Raw genomic sequence first — 18,098 nt, 5'->3', positions numbered from 1 at the left:
GAACCATGGATTTGTTTAGTTTATAATACGTTTTATTTTTAACTTAAACAAATACAACTTATAACATTCAAAACGCATCGGCTTTAGACTGCATTTGAAGAAAAATAAACAAAAGTTTTCTGTAGCCTTGTGCGAACTTATTCAATAGAATTAGACTTCTAGAATGTTCTTTCCAGTGCAAAAAATAATATTTTAAATTTGACAACATTTTAAGGAAGTGTAGTGCAAATATCTTTATATAATTATACTTCCATTATAGTTAACTTTCTTTCCAGTGCAAAGCAATAATACATAAAAAAACAGCTAATAAAGAAATTAAACATTTCGCCGGCTGGAGGTAGTCATTTTTACATTTCCCGCTGTTGCCACTTGTCGTCATCGTTGCTACGATACGTGACTCACAATGACTGAAACGACCAATTAAAAGGGCGTTCTTTGATGATGTTCCAAGATGTTAAAAACCATAGATATATACACTAGATGTCGCCTTGTATACGGCAGTTCATTGGAACGAATGCGTCAATAGAGCCGCCATCTTGGAACAGGGGAGCCCCTCCTCTTTAATGCATCAGCGTCAATGTAGGCAAAGGTCTAACGGAAATAAAATCACCATAAATCGTTATGAATGCGATTTTCTATTTTTTTTTTGGTTCGTTCCAACGGTCAGACATGTATTTATCGAGTCCAGAGAAAATTGAAGGTTTTGATATTAAGATAATCTACTTCTTTTTCAAAATATAATGCATAGTGCTATAGGCCTAAGTTTATTAGTCACATTCTTTCACTTGAGTAAACTTAGAATGAACTATCGCTACTTATATATATATATATATATATATAAATTAGCAAAACTTGGCCTGGCCACTAAATATTTAATATTCAATTATTTTAATGATCACAATTAAAGTTTTAATTTTATTAAATTGAACAAGCGCAACATTTAGCATTCAATCAAATATTCTAAAAGATGTATTATTAATAATAATGTTATTTCAACATAATATCTCGTTATTTCGACATAATATGGGTGCGTGCAACAAGCTAGATGTGCATTTGTAAATCCGGTGACACGCGTGCATTGATTTTTTATTAAAATTTTTATTATTAGTGTTTTCTACAGTGTCGACTCGGCTGCAAAGATGAAGTTTACGATCGCCATATAGTGAACGCACCTATAGAGAGAAATGCACATAATGGATTACATAATCAGAGAGTAGCCTTTTTCTTTTCGTTTTGAATTATTTCGTTTAAAGACATTTCAAGCTTTGTGTATTTGATGTATTTCTCATGTCTGTGTGAGGCATACACTGAGTTTCGTTAAGTTAGGACGAGATGCGCTCCAGTTCACGTGCAATGCAAGTGACCGCGCGGGTGCCTCCATGATTATATTGTCTGTTCGTTATATTTGCTTCGTATTAATTAGGCCTAAATCCAGGCAATTGTTTGATGAAAAAATTATTCAAATCAAGATACAATTTATACAAAACGAAATTCACTTTAAAAAAAGGCTTTAAACAGTTGACATTTTCACAAATTCCAGTGTCCTTCCACACCTCCATCCCCAGGAAGAAACAAGCCCTTGAGCCCACTGTATCCTTGTGCAAAACGTACACATACATAGGATTTGTGGAATTCTATGTATAAGAATGGATGTACTGTTTGAAGATTGACAGGGAGAGGACAAGCATACAATTAGGACTGTACTTACAGGTTACAAGCGCCACACTGTTTTTTTTTTCATTAAAAGGTTTGAGTACAATCGGTAAAAAAAAAATCAAAAGTTAGGAAAAACACAGCACAACACAGCCAAAAGTGGGTATTGAGGATCAACTCCTGCATATTGTATTTTAAATACAAGGGTTATTTCAAATAATATCTAAAGTGTAGCCTACAGCACATTCACAATACATTTTCTGTGCGAGAATCACAGTTCATTTTCTTCCTCCAAGCAGAGAAATGTACACTTAACTTATAAAAAAACAACTTGACTACTACCATCCACAGAGTAAATGTAATCCCTTGCTGTCTGGTTTAGATTTCGTTCGTGTGAACATCCATACGCAGCACAAAAGTCCGGCATCATCCATGAATTCGAAGTACAGGCGGAGAAAGCACCGTTACCTAGCTACTTCCTATGACAAGACCCCTGTCCCAAGATGGCGGCGGTTTTGACGCATGCTTAGAACCCCCAGGCGACATCTAGTGTATATATCTATGGTTAAAAACGCTACGCTGATCATAGACAAACAGGGAGAGAAATTAGTATCTACCGCACCGTCTGTTTTTTTTTTTTTTTTTCTTATCATAGCCTACAAATGTCTTCGTTCATAGTCTGACATATATTAGAAGCTATGTGTCTGTCATGGATTTGGACTGAATTGATTCTCAAAAATACGGAACAAAGTGCGTTCCGTATCAGTTCAATACGGAACAAGACGTTTATGTGTCAAATACGGGACGATTCCGTATTAGACGGAACGGTTGGCAACCCTAGCTGTGAATGTGAATGTGCATTATACGCTGAGTTTCGGTTCATTTATGAGACGAACTCCAGTTCACTCGCCGGCGCCTCCATTCTGCTATATTTACTTCTTAAATCCAGGCAATTGGTTCATGAAACATTGATTAAAATGAAGATATAATTAATACAAAACGAAATTCACTTTAAAGAAAGGCAGCTGTTCTGTTTGAGGTCTCTGTGAAAGTTTTAAAGCAGTCTTTTAGTGCCGTTTTCAGAGCGCTCACGTCCGTAACCAAGAACTGACATGTTGTTTATTCCCTCATAAATGCGAACACGGAAAATAAAATAAAATGAATATTATAATGTTTTTTTGTTGGGTCAGACAATGATTACCAAATTTCTCTCTCATATTGCTCCTCACAACCACTGAAAACGGTCAAAAAAATCGAACCAAAAGTCAAATTAATATGGACGGAAGTTAAAAGTGGTGGGTACAAAATGACTCATGACGAAATCTGGTGGGTACGTGTCCCCCCGTCCCCCCCCGAAATCGACGCCTATGGTCAAAGTCCCCATAAAACATGAAAAAATAACATTGCTTGGTCTGTTGAAGGCTTGGTCTTGTTGAAATGAGAGGCCTGTTTGATCAAATTGAAACCCTTGTCATCCCAGTCTCATCAGCTGGGCGGAAAGAAATTTCAGTGCTCTTAGGACACTGAAAACATGGCTCAGAGCAGTGGTCACAAGTGACACTTGACAGTATTGCTGTGTGTCCCCAAACTCAAAATCAAACCTACACCCTTGATGAGAAGTATAAACATAGGCCTATACCATTCTGAGATAACATGCCTCTGAAGTTTGACTTTTTGCACCATTACAATACTTATAGGCAAACTAGTGATCCTATCTTCCGCTCCATGAAACGCACGTTAATGCTCAGTAGTACACATACAGCATATGGTTATTTAATGTATTTTTATTGTACTAAAATTGAAATTAATTTTCTATGGGCATATATGCGGCTGAAACAGGTAGCCTAGTGCATCCCAAATTTTTCAACATTAACATTTTAATATAACATTATAGTCATTATGGCCTTTAGAAAAATGTGTTTTTTTTTTTAAATAGTGCACTATAGGCCCCTGTGGCGCGGTGTAAGCTTTTGTCCTTAATTGCATTTTTTTTTTCTTACATTACTTTTCCTTTTATACTTTAAGTAGTTTTGAAACAAGTACTTTTATACTTTTACTTGAGTAAAAAGCTTGAGTTGATACTTCAACTTCTACAGAAGTCTTTTTAAACCCTAGTATCTATACTTCTACCTGAGTAATGAATGTGAATACTTTTGACACCTCTGATCTTTTCGCAATTAATCGTGCAACTCTGATTTATATAATTTGGATTGGCTTTATCTGATTAACCAAATAATCGAGGAAATAATAAACAGATGAATCGATTAACGCAGTGTTTGTTATTTGCAACCCTATGCTTAAGCACTAAGAAACCACACACCGTTGCAAGCAACAGTATAGCAATGCGCTGACCCCGAAGTACATCCTGGCAACAGCATAACAATGCCCTGGCAACCACCTAAACATCAATCTTTGTTTTATTTGCAACTTGGAAACATATCGTTCAATAATCCACTCAAAACACCACTCAACAGTAAAAACTGTAGAAAAAATATATATAAATAAAAAATAGTACGCAATGCTTAAGATGCCATGCTTAAACTCTCATTCTCATTCATGCATTAACACTTACCAAATATTGGTTTCTTATTCTGTTAACATTCTCTTGGGTCACTTCCTCTTTGAATTTCTTTTCCTCTTTAATAATGTCCACTCTCTTTCTTTTTCTAGTATCTTATTCCTATCAGACCACAAGCAGTTTCAGTCTCTGATGCACAATTATAGAAATAGCTCACTCAAAAATGAACTACTTTATAATACTTGAAGGGTTTCATATATTGATGGTGAGTGTGAGTAAATAGCTGAATTTTCCTCCTCCCCCCCCCATAAACTACAGGAATATTATTGTCCTTTCTGTGAGGAAGAGCTGTTGTTCTGTTTTGAATGTAATGCAAAGCTGAAGACAGCAACAGTAGTAGTGTGTGCATGTGTTCTGTTTTCTTTTACTTTGGTCTTGTGTTACTCTCTCGTCTTTAACGCAGAAATGAAGAAGTGGTTGATGAGAAGTCTTTCTGTGCGTGTGTCAGGCGGTCGGTCTGTAACTGGAGTGTGTTTGTGTGTTTCAGGGCAGTGATGCCGGGCATGGTACTGTTTCGGCGACGCTGGTCAGTCGGCAGTGATGACCTGGTGCTGCCGGCTTTCTTCCTGTTCGTACTACACTGCATATGGTGAGTGTTTGTCTGCACAGCTTGTTCTTCTACATTTGTGCATAAATGAAACAATCAACCCAGTATGAAAATAAGCTCTTATAACCAGACCTGATGTCAATAGAAGTATTAAGGATTCTGTCATGCAATATAACAGCAGTCCCCGAACATTTTTAGGAGTTTTATTATAATGTAACTTATTTATTTGAAGTATTGTTAACCTTTCGAAATATAGTACTTTTTACTTAAATTTAATTTTCTTAAATAGAAAATGTATTCTAATTAAAAATTAAATGTAGGAATTTTGGTAAAATTGTATTTAATTTAGTTTTAATGTTAGATTTAATTATGCCCTGCATTTCCCTCACTAGAGGTGAACCCCTGTTTGAGAAAACCTATAAAATATCAAATCAAATGAGTGCTTGTTACGGTGTCTGTTGGACAGATGGAATTTATGTGTAACTTGTTCGTAAATCAATGCTTACGTAAATTGTAACGTAGTTAAATGCACAAATTGTTTACACACAAATCAGTTCTGCTCATTCTTCATGGGACTGCATCAACAACACACAAACAGCTGGACTTGATTCTTCAAGTTTTTCAGCGTAAATATGATTATAAAACTTAATATTTTTATTTAAGCCCTGACTTTCCTGAGTTGATTAGTTTTAATTGTTGGTACTGACCAAAATAAGTTGTAATTGTTATTGACAGTACTGTTTATTTCATACACATTTTGTGCACTGTTAATAAATAATAATGATAAAGCTTTGCCAGAGAATTACACTCATTTTGCCTGTTATGAGGCAATAGACTTGTGCAGCCAAACTACATTTTAGGACTGGTTAAAAGAGGGTAATAGATTTCTCAATTTTAATTGATTCTCATTTTTATTAACTGATACCGATTCTTAAATCTCAAGAATCAACTAAATAATAAATTTGTAATAAATGAACAAGAAATCTGAAATTGTTCAGCTGTACTTCGAAAATCACCCAAAAATGAAAATTCGGTAATGAACAGTTGATGGACCCCATTGACTTCCATAATATTTTTCTTTCTATACTATGGAGGTCTATGGGGCCTATCAACTGTTTGATTACCGACATTCTTGAGGGTGAGTAAATGATGACAGAATTTACATTTTTGGGTGAACTATCCCTTTAACGCTCATCATGTCATAAATATCACATTTCTGTGGTGTGTGGGATCATTTGTATGTTTATGTGATGTTGTGACTGTGCTCTTTCGGCAGGCTGGTGGTTCTGTCCTTTGTTCTCTTTGGGCTGCCGTACAGTTCAGAGCAGTCATGCTCAGTCACACTAGTGGATCACGGTCGTGGTTACCTTGGCATCCTGGTCAGCTGTCTGATCTGTGAGGGCGCCATCATGTGGCTGAGCATGAGAGGTAGCATTCTGTACACACAACCCAGAGAGGCGGTGCAGTACGTGCTCTATATACGGCTGGGTAAGACTCTTGCACACTTGCACTAAGACTGCATTAAGAATACCACAAAAAAAACATCCATTAGTTCTCTCAGTACGTTGGATCTCATATGTCAGTTCTGTTGAAGTCGCCATTAAATGGAAAGATGCGATAATCTTTTCTTTCCTATTGTGACGTATATCCAAGTGAAACAGCTTCTCAAACAATAAAAAAATGTAGGGCAGGACTTTAATTTGTTCATGGGGAATTGATTGAATGGTGATCTCATGTGAGTGACAGGTTCTCCCGCCCTCATGCCAGTAAACTGAGAAGAGATGTTGCTGCAAGAGAGAGGGGAAGTTATTTTGATTAATTAAAGGCACATAAAATGAAAAAATAAATAAATGATGTGCACAGATAAATCATTTATGATAAATAATGCAAGAATTGTCAATTTGTAACTTAATTTGCATAGGCAACATTCTGAATTCAACATTCATTGCTTCTGAATCAAATGCTGTTCCAAATTTTAAGGCAGCATTGCATATATCCTTTGTGGAGAAAGCAATCCCAGAATGCATTTCAATGAGCTCAGGGATAAAATCCTGTTTTACCGACTAACAAATCAGTTGTCTCCGTTTCTGAGAAAATGAATTTTATGCAAGTTTTGCCGCTAGTGCATTTCGCTATAGAACGCGCTATGCGGAAGTGAAGACGCTGGCTGAGATTCTACCGGACATATGTCAGCAGTGTTCGTGCATAGAGCGTATTGTGTACATTTGCGCCTTTGATGCCTTTCGTAAGATTTTTTGGAGGGTTGTATTATTTTTATGGTAAAATCATATTGTACTGAAAATTAACACTCATACTCAATATGATTAGGCCTTAAATCAACACTTGGTCCTCTCTGCAGCCATCCTGCTGGTGGAGCTGGTGTACGCGGTGGTGGGCATCGCCTGGTTGGTGCAGTACTACCAGCCCTGCTCCGACATCACCGCCAAGAACCTCGCCTTGGGTAAGACATGAATAAAAACAATGTAAGGGTGTGAAATATATTTTGACATGAGTAATTTTATAGTATTGTAATATTATACATCACAATATAGTTAAGATTTTCTGTAAATTAAATGAAACATTTGTTTATATTTTAATGCCTGGTAATGCCTATTTTTGGATAATCCAGTAAATTTAAAGGTACACCCTGTAACTTTTGGCCCTCTAGCGGTTAAAAACAAAACTTCATGCATTTTGCAGAAGAACATTGTTTTGGTTGTGCTTCTGCTCTGCGTGGCTGAGCGGATGAATGTGGTTCATTCTCATAACTTAAAATAGAGATTATCCTACTGTTCATAAATCATTCACTACCAACTACTTTTAGATGGAAAGGATCACAAGCTGAAGATGTTACTGTAGCTACACCCGTTAATAGACGTGGCACTTCCTTGAAAATAAATTACAGCACAGTGGTATACTGACCCTTCGCAATCAATGAACTTTACAATGAACATTTCAAATCTCTCAGTTCTCGCATTCTCCGAAAAGCTGAGCCAATGTTGATACTTGTTTTATTTCGAGCTGTAATGTTCTTTTTTTGCCAGCAGACTCTCCCCTCTGTTCGGCGTTTGTTTAAAACGGGTGATTCCCCGAAGGTTCGAGATTGTAATCCATGTCAACCTTTCTCACGCGTTGCGACAACTAACCCATTCCACTCACACATCATACACACGTCAAAGTAGCAGGAGCAACTTTTCTCTATTTACGGATATTACGAGACACGCACGGGCGAATTACATATGTATGCAATTTCCCGCGAAGACCATCATTCCCACCCTGAAATATAGACACTTATGCTTACCATAGTGATTCAGGGTAAGACTGTTACATAGTCTACGTTTAAATACCTGAAAAATAAAAGTTTTTCTCTCTTTTTACTTTTAAAGCTAAGATTATTCATAACAAATGTATTATAAGTCTGGGATCAGAGCCATGTTTGAAGCCGTTTTAAATTCTGTATTAATGTTGCAAATCGTATCATCGATCGGCAACAGTAAACATCTTGACTGGGACATGATCTGCTCTGCATTTTCATATTACCCTTACAGTCAGTCTTATGTGTAAATATAGTACAGCAGACCTGTGCACTAATAGCCACAAAAGCATATCTGCCAATGTATTCAAAAATCTCTACATTTACACTCAGGGCCGGCCCGCGGCATAGGCGGTATAGGCAAATGCTAAGGGCGCCACTCATCCATAGGGGCGCCAGAATGAGTGAACGAGTGAATTTTTTAATTTTTTTTATATATATATAATAGGCTACTATTTTAAAACCATTAATTCGAAATACTACCAAATAAAGCAAAAAAAAAAAAAAAAAAAAAGTCCGGCTCTTCAATCTTCCCCCGCCCATCGAGTGCTTGAAGTGCGTCAGAAACAGAGCGCGCGCGCGATCAGTTGTTGGTAATTTGTTGTGTAGCGTGCCCGACGCCGCATCCAATGTAGACAGCACTGCTAAACACACAGCTCGTAGAAACGTGCCTGGCAGCTCGCGCCAGTTCTAGACACGGTGAAAGTTTCCTGATTGTGACGGAAGGCCGAATTTACATGACACATTATAAATGATCATAGTCTGCGATAGATACAGTGCCAAAAAGAAGAGAAGAGGATAAAGACAGAGGTAAAGAGATGTAGTGAATGAACAATTTATTGCATAGGAGTAAGATACTATAATTTCATGGCAGTTTTTTGTACCTTAAACTTAATGTTAGCAGCTGTTCTGAGTTCTGAGTCCCCAGACTGTGATTTTGTACAATCATCAGTTTTAAGACGCATTTTTTATTATCACTTTTTTTATTAATGTTTTACTCTACAGTTGTGCAGTTTTTTGGGGGATACATACAGTACAGGCCAAAAGTTTGGAAACATTACTATTTTTAATGTTTTTGAAAGAAGTTTCTTCTGCTCATCAAGCCTGCATTTATTTGATCAAAAATACCGATTTTTTTTTTAATATTGTGATATATTATTACAACTTAAAATAATTTGTTTTCAATTTATTATACTTTAAATGATCATTTATTTCTGTGATGCAAAGCTGAATTTTCAGCATCATTACTCCATTCTTCAGTGTCACATGTGACATCCGGTCTATCACATGATCCTTTAGAAATCATTCTAATATGATGATTTATTATGAGTGTTGATGCATGGGGCGCCAGGTAAAATCTTGCCTAGGGCAGCAAATTGGTCAGGGCCGGCCCTGTTTACACTGTTCCACGGTACTGTATATACAGCCACAACAACGTGCAGCACCGCTGTCAGCAGCCAGATCAAAAACACAGAGAGATTGGTGTGTCCTTGCGACATGAGGCAGCCCAGGCATGTTAAAATCTCATGAAACCTCCCCTTGTTAATCTCAGCAGATTCTTGTAAATTTGATAGCCATTTATAGCCGTTTATGTCCTGGAATCTTAACGCACGCTGTCTAACAATACGCCTAGTGTAGCTTTCCACATGTCTGTGCTGACCGTGAATCAGTGTCGCTCATTGTCCACCCCCATCCCATAATAGCACACTTCACTTCCATGCCAATCATCTGTCTATACAAGACACGGAAGGACAAAGAGACAATTAGTTTGTTTTACAGTGGAGAGCTTCCTTCTGTACTCAATCTAAAAACATCAAATGAAGATGTCTACAGCACATGTAAAATATTAAATAAAACTGTATTTATTTTTAACAGGAATCGTTGTGTGTAACTGGTTGGTCATCTTCAGCGTGTGTTTCACCATGATGTGTACCTTTGACCCCACCGGACGGACCTTTGTGAAACTGAAAGCAACTCGCCGCCGTCAGCGTAACCTCACGACATACACCCTCAGGTACAACGCTTTATTGTTTCCATCAATGAAGGCATCAATGGTTCCATGCAGAACCTTTAACATCCATGGAATCTTTCCATTGCACAAAAGATTCTTTATAGTGGAAAAAAAAGGATTCCGATTGTAAAACCATTTTCCACATGTAAAGTTTGTAACATACTTTGGTTAAGATTCCTCAGTGGTTGTGTAAAACAACACCATTTTTACCTCCTCAAAAACAGCTCTGTTCACAGCGACCCGTTTCGGTGCATGTCTCTTTAAATGATAATGAGCAACTGCTCACCCCTCTCTTCCATAGGGGGTGTCGACACAAGATATGTAAAGTGCAGCCTTGGCAGACAGTATACAAATGGCTGATGGTGGAAATATGCTAATACGGGAAATATGCTAATATGGAACAGTGGTCGTGGGCAGAGTATGAGAAATGTGACATCATGTTGCTCAGAAAATCCAAACGGCATTATTGAGAGTGTTTAAGCTTTTTGAGGATAAAAAAAGGAGTGAATGGATTTTTTTCATTGTACGGTGGTTGTGTCCACACACTGCAAAGACACATTTATATGCATTACATTTTTATATGCCGCAAAAAAGATCTTATTTATTTATTTGTGTTCATAGTTCTAATCGAATCCTCGTCCAACGCGCAATGGGTTCTGGGCAATATTAGTCGTTATAGTCATTTTACCCATGAAAATCCATTCCATAGGTTTTCGGCCAAAATTGAAATAGAAAATTCAATTTTTTTTGCAGTCTTATAGGTTTTTTTTATTGTATTTGTTGTATTTATCTACATGGAATAAGTGTACATGTCACCATTATGTTCAGTGAGATTCAGTTCATGGACTTTTAGTTTGTTTTCATTCCTCACGTGTTTCCTTGTCTGTGTTTCCCGCCACCGATCAGTCACCATGGACACATTGACACTCTAGTGTCCGGTATTGTTTGTGCGTTGCACGCTGTCTCGCCTGTTGGCTGTGTTTCTGAGTTATTTATATAACAGACTTGTTACCTTTCAATCATCTCCGTCTTCCTTGGATCTAATCGTGACACTACAGATACCAAACCCATGCGTCACAAGTTCAAATTCCACTTAATGATTACCCTGCCTAACAAAACAATAAAACAATCAAATAAAATGCCTAACAATAAAAAAAAATAATCAGAACAACATAATACATAAAAACAAATACATAAATTGAAAAATATATTGAATAGAATTGGAGAATTAAAATAAAAAATTTAAAGGGGTGGTTGATTATGATTTCACTTTTTTAACTTTAGTCAGTGTGTAATGTTGCTGTTTGATCACAAACAACATCTGCAAAGTTACAACGCTCAAAGTTAAAAGCAAAGGAAGATATTTGCTTTTAAAGAACTTGTTTTTTAAGGACTACAACAAACGGCTGGTAGGGACTACACGGCATTCCTCCCGGGTTAGTGACATCACTAACCCTAAAATTTACATAAACCCCGCCCCCGGAACATGATTTATAGATTATCAAGACAGAACAAGCTAATCAATGACTAGAAGATAACTATTTAACTATTCTCAGCTTAAGTGTTTGTAGTCTCAGAGTTGTTACTGCTAACTAAAACTTAAAAAAAAAAAACTATTTTTGTTTTTCAACTAACTGAAATGAAATAGGCTGAAAAACAAAAACTGAAATAAAAATAAATTAAAGCTAAATGGAAATAGAAAAAGCTAATAAAAATGACAAAAGCACATAACAAAATGACTAAAACTTAAACTAATATTAAAGTGAAAATATGAAAATAAAAGCTAATTCAAAATATGAATAAATATGTAGATGTATAATAGCATATAAATGTGTAAATAATACTAAACTGAATTGTATGCATATTTTATGCTAATAAATTGCGTAAATATTGTCTAAATCAGTGGTTCCCAATTCCAGTCCTCGTGACCCACTGCTCTGCACATTTTGTATGTCTCCCTTATTTAACACACCTGAACCAGATCATCAGCTCATTAGGAGAGACTCCATGACCTGAACTGAGTGTGTCAGATTAGAGAGACCTACAAAATGTGCAGAGCAGTGGGTCACGAGGACTGGAATTGGGAACCACTGGTCTAAATGAAGTGTTTGTTTAATTTCAACAATATTGTGCACATCCCATTTGTAAACATTAACTTGTATTGTGTATACATATTGCCATTATGTCGGCTGTCAACTAGTTTGGTTCCTATCAGGGTAAGCAACTCAAAATTTGCACAGATTTCTGGATATGCGTTTGTGTCATTGCCATTCCAGTATCTATTGACCTATAATTCCCAAATCTTCTCATGATGTTTGCTCAGTTGGGTTGCATCTGTCTCTTTCAGACACAGGCTAGAAGAGGGTCAAGCCAGCAGCTGGAGCAGGAGGCTCAAATTCTTCATGTGCTGCACTAGAGCGAAAGATACACAATCTGTAAGACTCAAACACTATCTCAAATACACACATGCCAGTTACTGTGAGAGCGTCTCATACATACACACACACACACCATTCTCAGTAGAAGATGTTCTCTCTCAGGATGCTTACTCTGAGGTGGCCAGCTTGTTTGCCGAGTTTTTCCGGGATCTGGACATCGTGCCGAGTGACATCATCGCTGGCTTGGTGCTCCTTCGACAGAGACAACGAGCTAAGAGATCAGCCATCTTGGATCAGGTTTGCAGAATCGTGGCATTGCCTTATCAGTTTCATTACTTTCGATTGAACGAATATTCCTCAAAAAATAGTTTTTCTGTTCGTTTGTAGGCAAACAATGACGTTTTGGCCTTTCTGTCCGGGATGCCTGTAACTCGCAAAACTAAATACTTGGACCTCAAGAACTCGGTATTTCAAGAATACAGTAAAGGTGTGTGTTTGTGTCGATATATGTTTTTTTTATTAATAATGCTCTCCATCTGTTTGCAGTCTGAGATGGCCATGTATAAGGAAGTGTGTTACTACATGCTGTTTGCCATGGCGGCGTATGGCTGGCCCGTATATCTTTTAAGAAAGCCAGCGTGTGGACTCTGCAGACTCCTCAGCACCTGCTCGTAAGTAACAATGGCTGTGAACATTCCAGACAGGTGGCAGGAAGTGAGATGAGCGAGTAAGAGATGCTCCTATAGTGATATGGTTTCCTTCCTACCATCTTGTTTTGGTAGACTTGCCTCTTCACTATATGTAATGCTGAATCAATCAATCTGAAGTTTAAGCCTATTCCTAACTACCAAGGGTGAACGGCTTCCAGAATTTAACTGAGAATATTTCCCTTGTCAAAAATACTATCCTAATACCAAATCAACCACGGCATAATCCAAGGAGAAAATTTTCCTTTGAAAAACTTTGTCAAAAGTTTGGAATAATTATGATTTTTTTTTTTATGTTTTTGAGAGAAGTCTTTTATGTTCACCAAGGCTGCATTTATTTGATAAAAAATACAGTAAAATAGTAATATTGTGAAATATTATTAAAATCTAAAAGGACTGTTTTCTATTTAAATATATATTCTATTTAAAATGTCATTTATTCCATTGATGGCAAAGCAAAATATTTAAAAGTAAAAAAGAAAGTCATTAATAATTTTATTCAGCTGATGCATTCAGTTGACCAAAAGTTACAGTAAAGACTATTATAATGTTACAGAAGATTAATATTTCAAATAAATTATTTCATGAACAATCATGCCACACTGAAGACTGGAGTAATGGCTGCTGAAAATTCAGCTTTGCATCACAGGAATAAATTATAATATATATATTATAATAGAAAACAGTTATTTTAAATTGTAATAATGTTTATTATATATATATATATATATGTATATATATGTATATATGTGTATATATATATATATATTTTTTTTTGATTAAATAATTATTTGTATATTGTTTTATATTTCTTGCATTTTTATTGATAACTGATTTATGTGCATAAATGTATAATTTATTATCAATAAGAACACATACAAATGTATGTGTGTTTATGTATGTATGTATATATATATATATATATATATATATATATATATATATATATATATATATATATATATATATATATATATATATATATATATATATATATATAAACTATCTACCTCATGATAGCATTTTCTCATGGTTAACAAATGTCTGTTTAGGACACATGGATGGAATTTAATGCCTTTAATTTTTTAAGTCTCTTCCTTTCTTCTCTCTCGTCAGCTGTAATACTTCAGTTTCAAGTTCTCGTCTCTCTCAGTCTGTCACCGTTGAGGAGGATAACTGCTGTGGCTGTAACGTTCTTGCCATTCGACGGCAATTCCTGGACCGAGACCTTAAAGAAGTCCAAATTGTCTACACATCCTGCCATGACGCAGTATGGCATCTTACACTAATTCTTTAACTCCCCTGACCCCTGAAATCCTGTGGTCTTGTGTAATGAATGTCTGTTCACATCAGTGAGTCATTGCCTGACTAACATATTTGAGAAGCCGTGTGTGACAATTTATTGTCCATATTTCTGATGTGATTTGTAGGTTTATGAGACACCCTTCTTTGTAGCAGTGGATCATGCAAAGAAAAAAGTCGTGATCAGCATCAGAGGGACATTGTCCCCTAAGGTTAGTCAACCACGCGTGGACTGTAACAGCTCTTTCTCTTTTTACAGTGAATGTGCTTGTGTGTATGTTCAGAGAATTAAAAACAGGGTTATTAGGGTATAAAACTATTAGAAACATTTATGTTAATTGAAATAAAGCTGAAACAAAACTAATATTGCCTTGGCAAAAAAAAACTGAAGGAAGTTTAAGTTGAAGCACTAAAATTATTAAGTTGAAATAAATAAAAACTAAAACTAAATAAAAAATCTATTAAACCTAAATAAAAAATTTTACTAATAAAATGACAAAACCACGGAACGAAATTACTAATTCAAAATATTAAAGTGCCCCTATTTTGCTTTTTGGATATTAATGTTCATGTAGCGTGTAATATAGCTGTTTGTGAATGTAAAAGGTATGCAGAGTTTCAAAGTGCACCATAAAGGGAGTTATTGTCTCCCAAAAGAAAAAATTAATTCTGAACTGCCTAAAACTAGTCGTCAGTAATTCAAGCCTCACTTCCTGCTTGAAACGACGTAGGTTTTGTAACAAATTTGCATGGTGCCAGCCTATGGTCTTCATTGACTGCCTGCGTATTAACCTGTCCTCAAACACTGATGTTGTTGCTAAAGAGTTCTGGAAGAGTTTGGTTCGTGTTGGCTGTTTTCTGCACTGCTAAAGCAAATCACTTTGAATGCATTTCCAAAGGATGAGGACTCATACTAGAATTGATATGGTCAAATCGACGGCATTGGTTGAGATTAAAAAAAATTCTGATTCAGATATTGTAATGGACGTTTCATTTCCGACACGCACTGTACACCGTGTCCTAACTACATGCGCCCCGACACGCGATAAAAGGTATCTTTTCCATGTTAATCAAAGTTTTTGTCCTAACCAGCCGCGACGGCGACACGCGACGATTCTATTTTAGAAACGGTTTCTATTTTTCTGCGACGTCGCGCTGGAACAACAAACACAAAGTGTGGCAATGATAATCTCAGGTACTGTTAATGTCCTTTATTTAATGCTGAAAGCATGTAATGTGACTTTGAATATAATTTAGTGCTCCAGCTTTGTAGCTGTAAAAGCAACAATGGATAATTCACCTCAGATCTTGAAATTAAACCAATGGAAATGTTCAAACTGTGAACAAAAGTGTATTATTTGACAAAGATTGTTTTAGTAACTCAGTAGCCTATGTATTTGAATAATGTTTAAATGGTGTAATATTTGTGAATTTGATTATGTCGCCTACTTATCCATTTTTTTTGCGAGTGCCGCCACGATTACTCTCCGGTACTGTGCACTTGCCGTGAGACTCCGCCCACACACTGTTCTGATTGGCTGTGGATTTTAATAGATTTTTTTTTTACGCATCTCGCAGTCGCGTCGCGTCTAGTGTGGACAGACAAATTATTTGTCTCTGGAATCTTATCACATCGCATCTGGTTAGGACACGGTGTGAGCGGTAAACCAATCGCAACAGACTAGCCCATCTGATATATACATATATCTGATATATACATATATCTGATATTTAAACTTATTGTAGGAGACCTCCAAAGCTAAATTAGGAACCTTTAAAATACCTTAATGGGGCACTTTAATAAAACTATAATGTAACAAAAAAAAAAAAAACGTAATATACATTAAAATATAGGCTGTTTCGAAGCCGTATGTTTAAGCTATGATATAAGAAAGTACTTAACCCACACAAGAGCATTTTAAGGGCAAAAATGATAATTTAATGGTCTGGAAGCCCAACTGTACATCCGACTATAGTACCAAGCTATCGATTTCATACAAGGCTTTGCTAGTTTCATGTTTCTTGTATCACTCTGTGGTCTCTTTCTTTTCACATAATAGAATAAATCAATATTTCGTGTCCATTTATTTATTTATTATTAGCCATATAATAAGTGGACTAATGTATAGAGTCAACATCAACAGTCAAGATTGCAAAATAAACCCAATAGTTTTGTTGCGGTAGTGGCTGGCTTGCTGTACGTTAGTCTCTGGTTCACCATTTAATAAGTGCATCTTTCTCCCTCTTTCTCAGGACGCTTTAACAGATCTCACAGGCGATTCTGAGCGTTTGCCTCTAGAAGAGCAACACGGCACGTGGCTCGGACACAAGGTTCTACACAAGCACTCACAAGCAGGATACGTAATATTGACGGATATTAATACAAACTCATTCTTTCTTTTCATGAATCCTTTATTTAGGGAATGGTTTATTCAGCTGAATACATAAAAAAGAAACTAGAGCAAGAAATGATTCTCTCCCAAGCCTTTGGAAGGGATTTGGTAAGTATAAACGTTTTGTCACATTTTAAACACACAAATGGTTGATTCTACACTTTATGCCATTGCTATTTTATATATTACAAAGCTTAATCTTATTAATTCATTTCATTTAAAAGAGAAGAAACTGTTGAATAAAGTTTTTTTTTGCGCACAAAAAGTATTCTCTGGGTTTAGTAGTAGCATATACATTTCACAGGCTTAAAATAAAAGTCTGCATTATGCATACAATCTTTATTTTAGGTATTTTGATTACACAGTTAACTGTACCTGGTCCTCAATTCAATGCAATATATTGCGGCTAACAGACTAACACCATTATTTATCACACTCAGTACATAAACCATCTTCAATACATGTATATATTGAATAAAAAATGTCTTGAATATTTTGAACTTGCAATTATCCTGTTTTGCAGTTGAATGTGTGCCTGTTTAATTAAGTACAAGAATTTGAAATGCATAATTTATTTTGCGATTGAGTGGGTTTGTTAATTGTGGGGGTCTTAAAATGGATTTTAAAACAGATGGCCTGAGCATGGTAACGTGACGACTGTCAAGTAAATTCTCTCCAGTATCCTCAGACAACATTTGCATGCGGCATGCAAACATTTTCATTGTGCATGATATCATGTGACACAAAAATATGTAGATTGCTGTGTTTGTGTATGTCCATGTGTCTCAGGGTAAAGGGACGATGCACTATGGGCTGGTGATTGTGGGTCACTCTCTGGGTGCGGGAACGGCCGCCATCTTGTCCTTTCTCCTCCGGCCGGAGTATCCTTCATTGCAGTGCTATTCTTACTCCCCTCCTGGCGGCCTCCTCAGGTCAGTGTGACCTTGCCGTTTTCCCATTGTAACTGTTTTGCACTGCATTTATAGATTATGCTGAAAACTGTTCTCCTCTAAGAGAAAGAGTGTGCTCAGCAGGCATGATGACATTAGATAAGACTCATGCGCAGAGATTAAACTGGTGTTTTAAAGGATTAGTTCTCACAAAAATGAAAATTTTGTCATTATTTCTCATCCTCGTTCTACTTATATAAATTATAAGTGATTTTAAAAAACACTATAAAAGTATTATTTGGATGCCATAGTTGAACAAAGCATTT

General features: G+C 36.2%; 1 protein-coding gene across 2 annotated transcripts in view; it reads left to right on the top strand.

The window, feature by feature from the left end:
- dagla (diacylglycerol lipase, alpha) overlaps window positions 1-18,098 on the top strand; it is a 45,523-nt gene that overhangs the window by 13,372 nt on the left and 14,053 nt on the right. For both annotated transcript variants that reach the window (XM_084405177.1, XM_084405178.1), the window contains exons 2-14: window positions 4,719-4,820; window positions 6,055-6,266; window positions 7,138-7,239; window positions 9,967-10,105; window positions 12,450-12,537; window positions 12,643-12,777; window positions 12,868-12,945; window positions 13,027-13,151; window positions 14,304-14,457; window positions 14,618-14,701; window positions 16,743-16,820; window positions 16,910-16,990; window positions 17,672-17,814. In XM_084405177.1, the coding sequence (XP_084261303.1) occupies window positions 4,726-4,820; window positions 6,055-6,266; window positions 7,138-7,239; window positions 9,967-10,105; window positions 12,450-12,537; window positions 12,643-12,777; window positions 12,868-12,945; window positions 13,027-13,151; window positions 14,304-14,457; window positions 14,618-14,701; window positions 16,743-16,820; window positions 16,910-16,990; window positions 17,672-17,814 (1,514 nt within the window). In that variant the 5' untranslated portion in view covers window positions 4,719-4,725. The remainder of the gene's footprint in view (window positions 1-4,718; window positions 4,821-6,054; window positions 6,267-7,137; window positions 7,240-9,966; window positions 10,106-12,449; window positions 12,538-12,642; window positions 12,778-12,867; window positions 12,946-13,026; window positions 13,152-14,303; window positions 14,458-14,617; window positions 14,702-16,742; window positions 16,821-16,909; window positions 16,991-17,671; window positions 17,815-18,098) is intronic.

The sequence above is a fragment of the Rutilus rutilus genome (assembly GCF_951802725.1).
Source record: "Rutilus rutilus genome assembly, chromosome: 3".
In the NCBI taxonomy this organism is placed as follows: Eukaryota; Metazoa; Chordata; class Actinopteri; order Cypriniformes; family Leuciscidae; genus Rutilus; species Rutilus rutilus.
The sequence above is the reverse complement of the archived record's forward strand: the minus strand, read 5'-3'. Positions and strand labels throughout refer to the sequence as shown.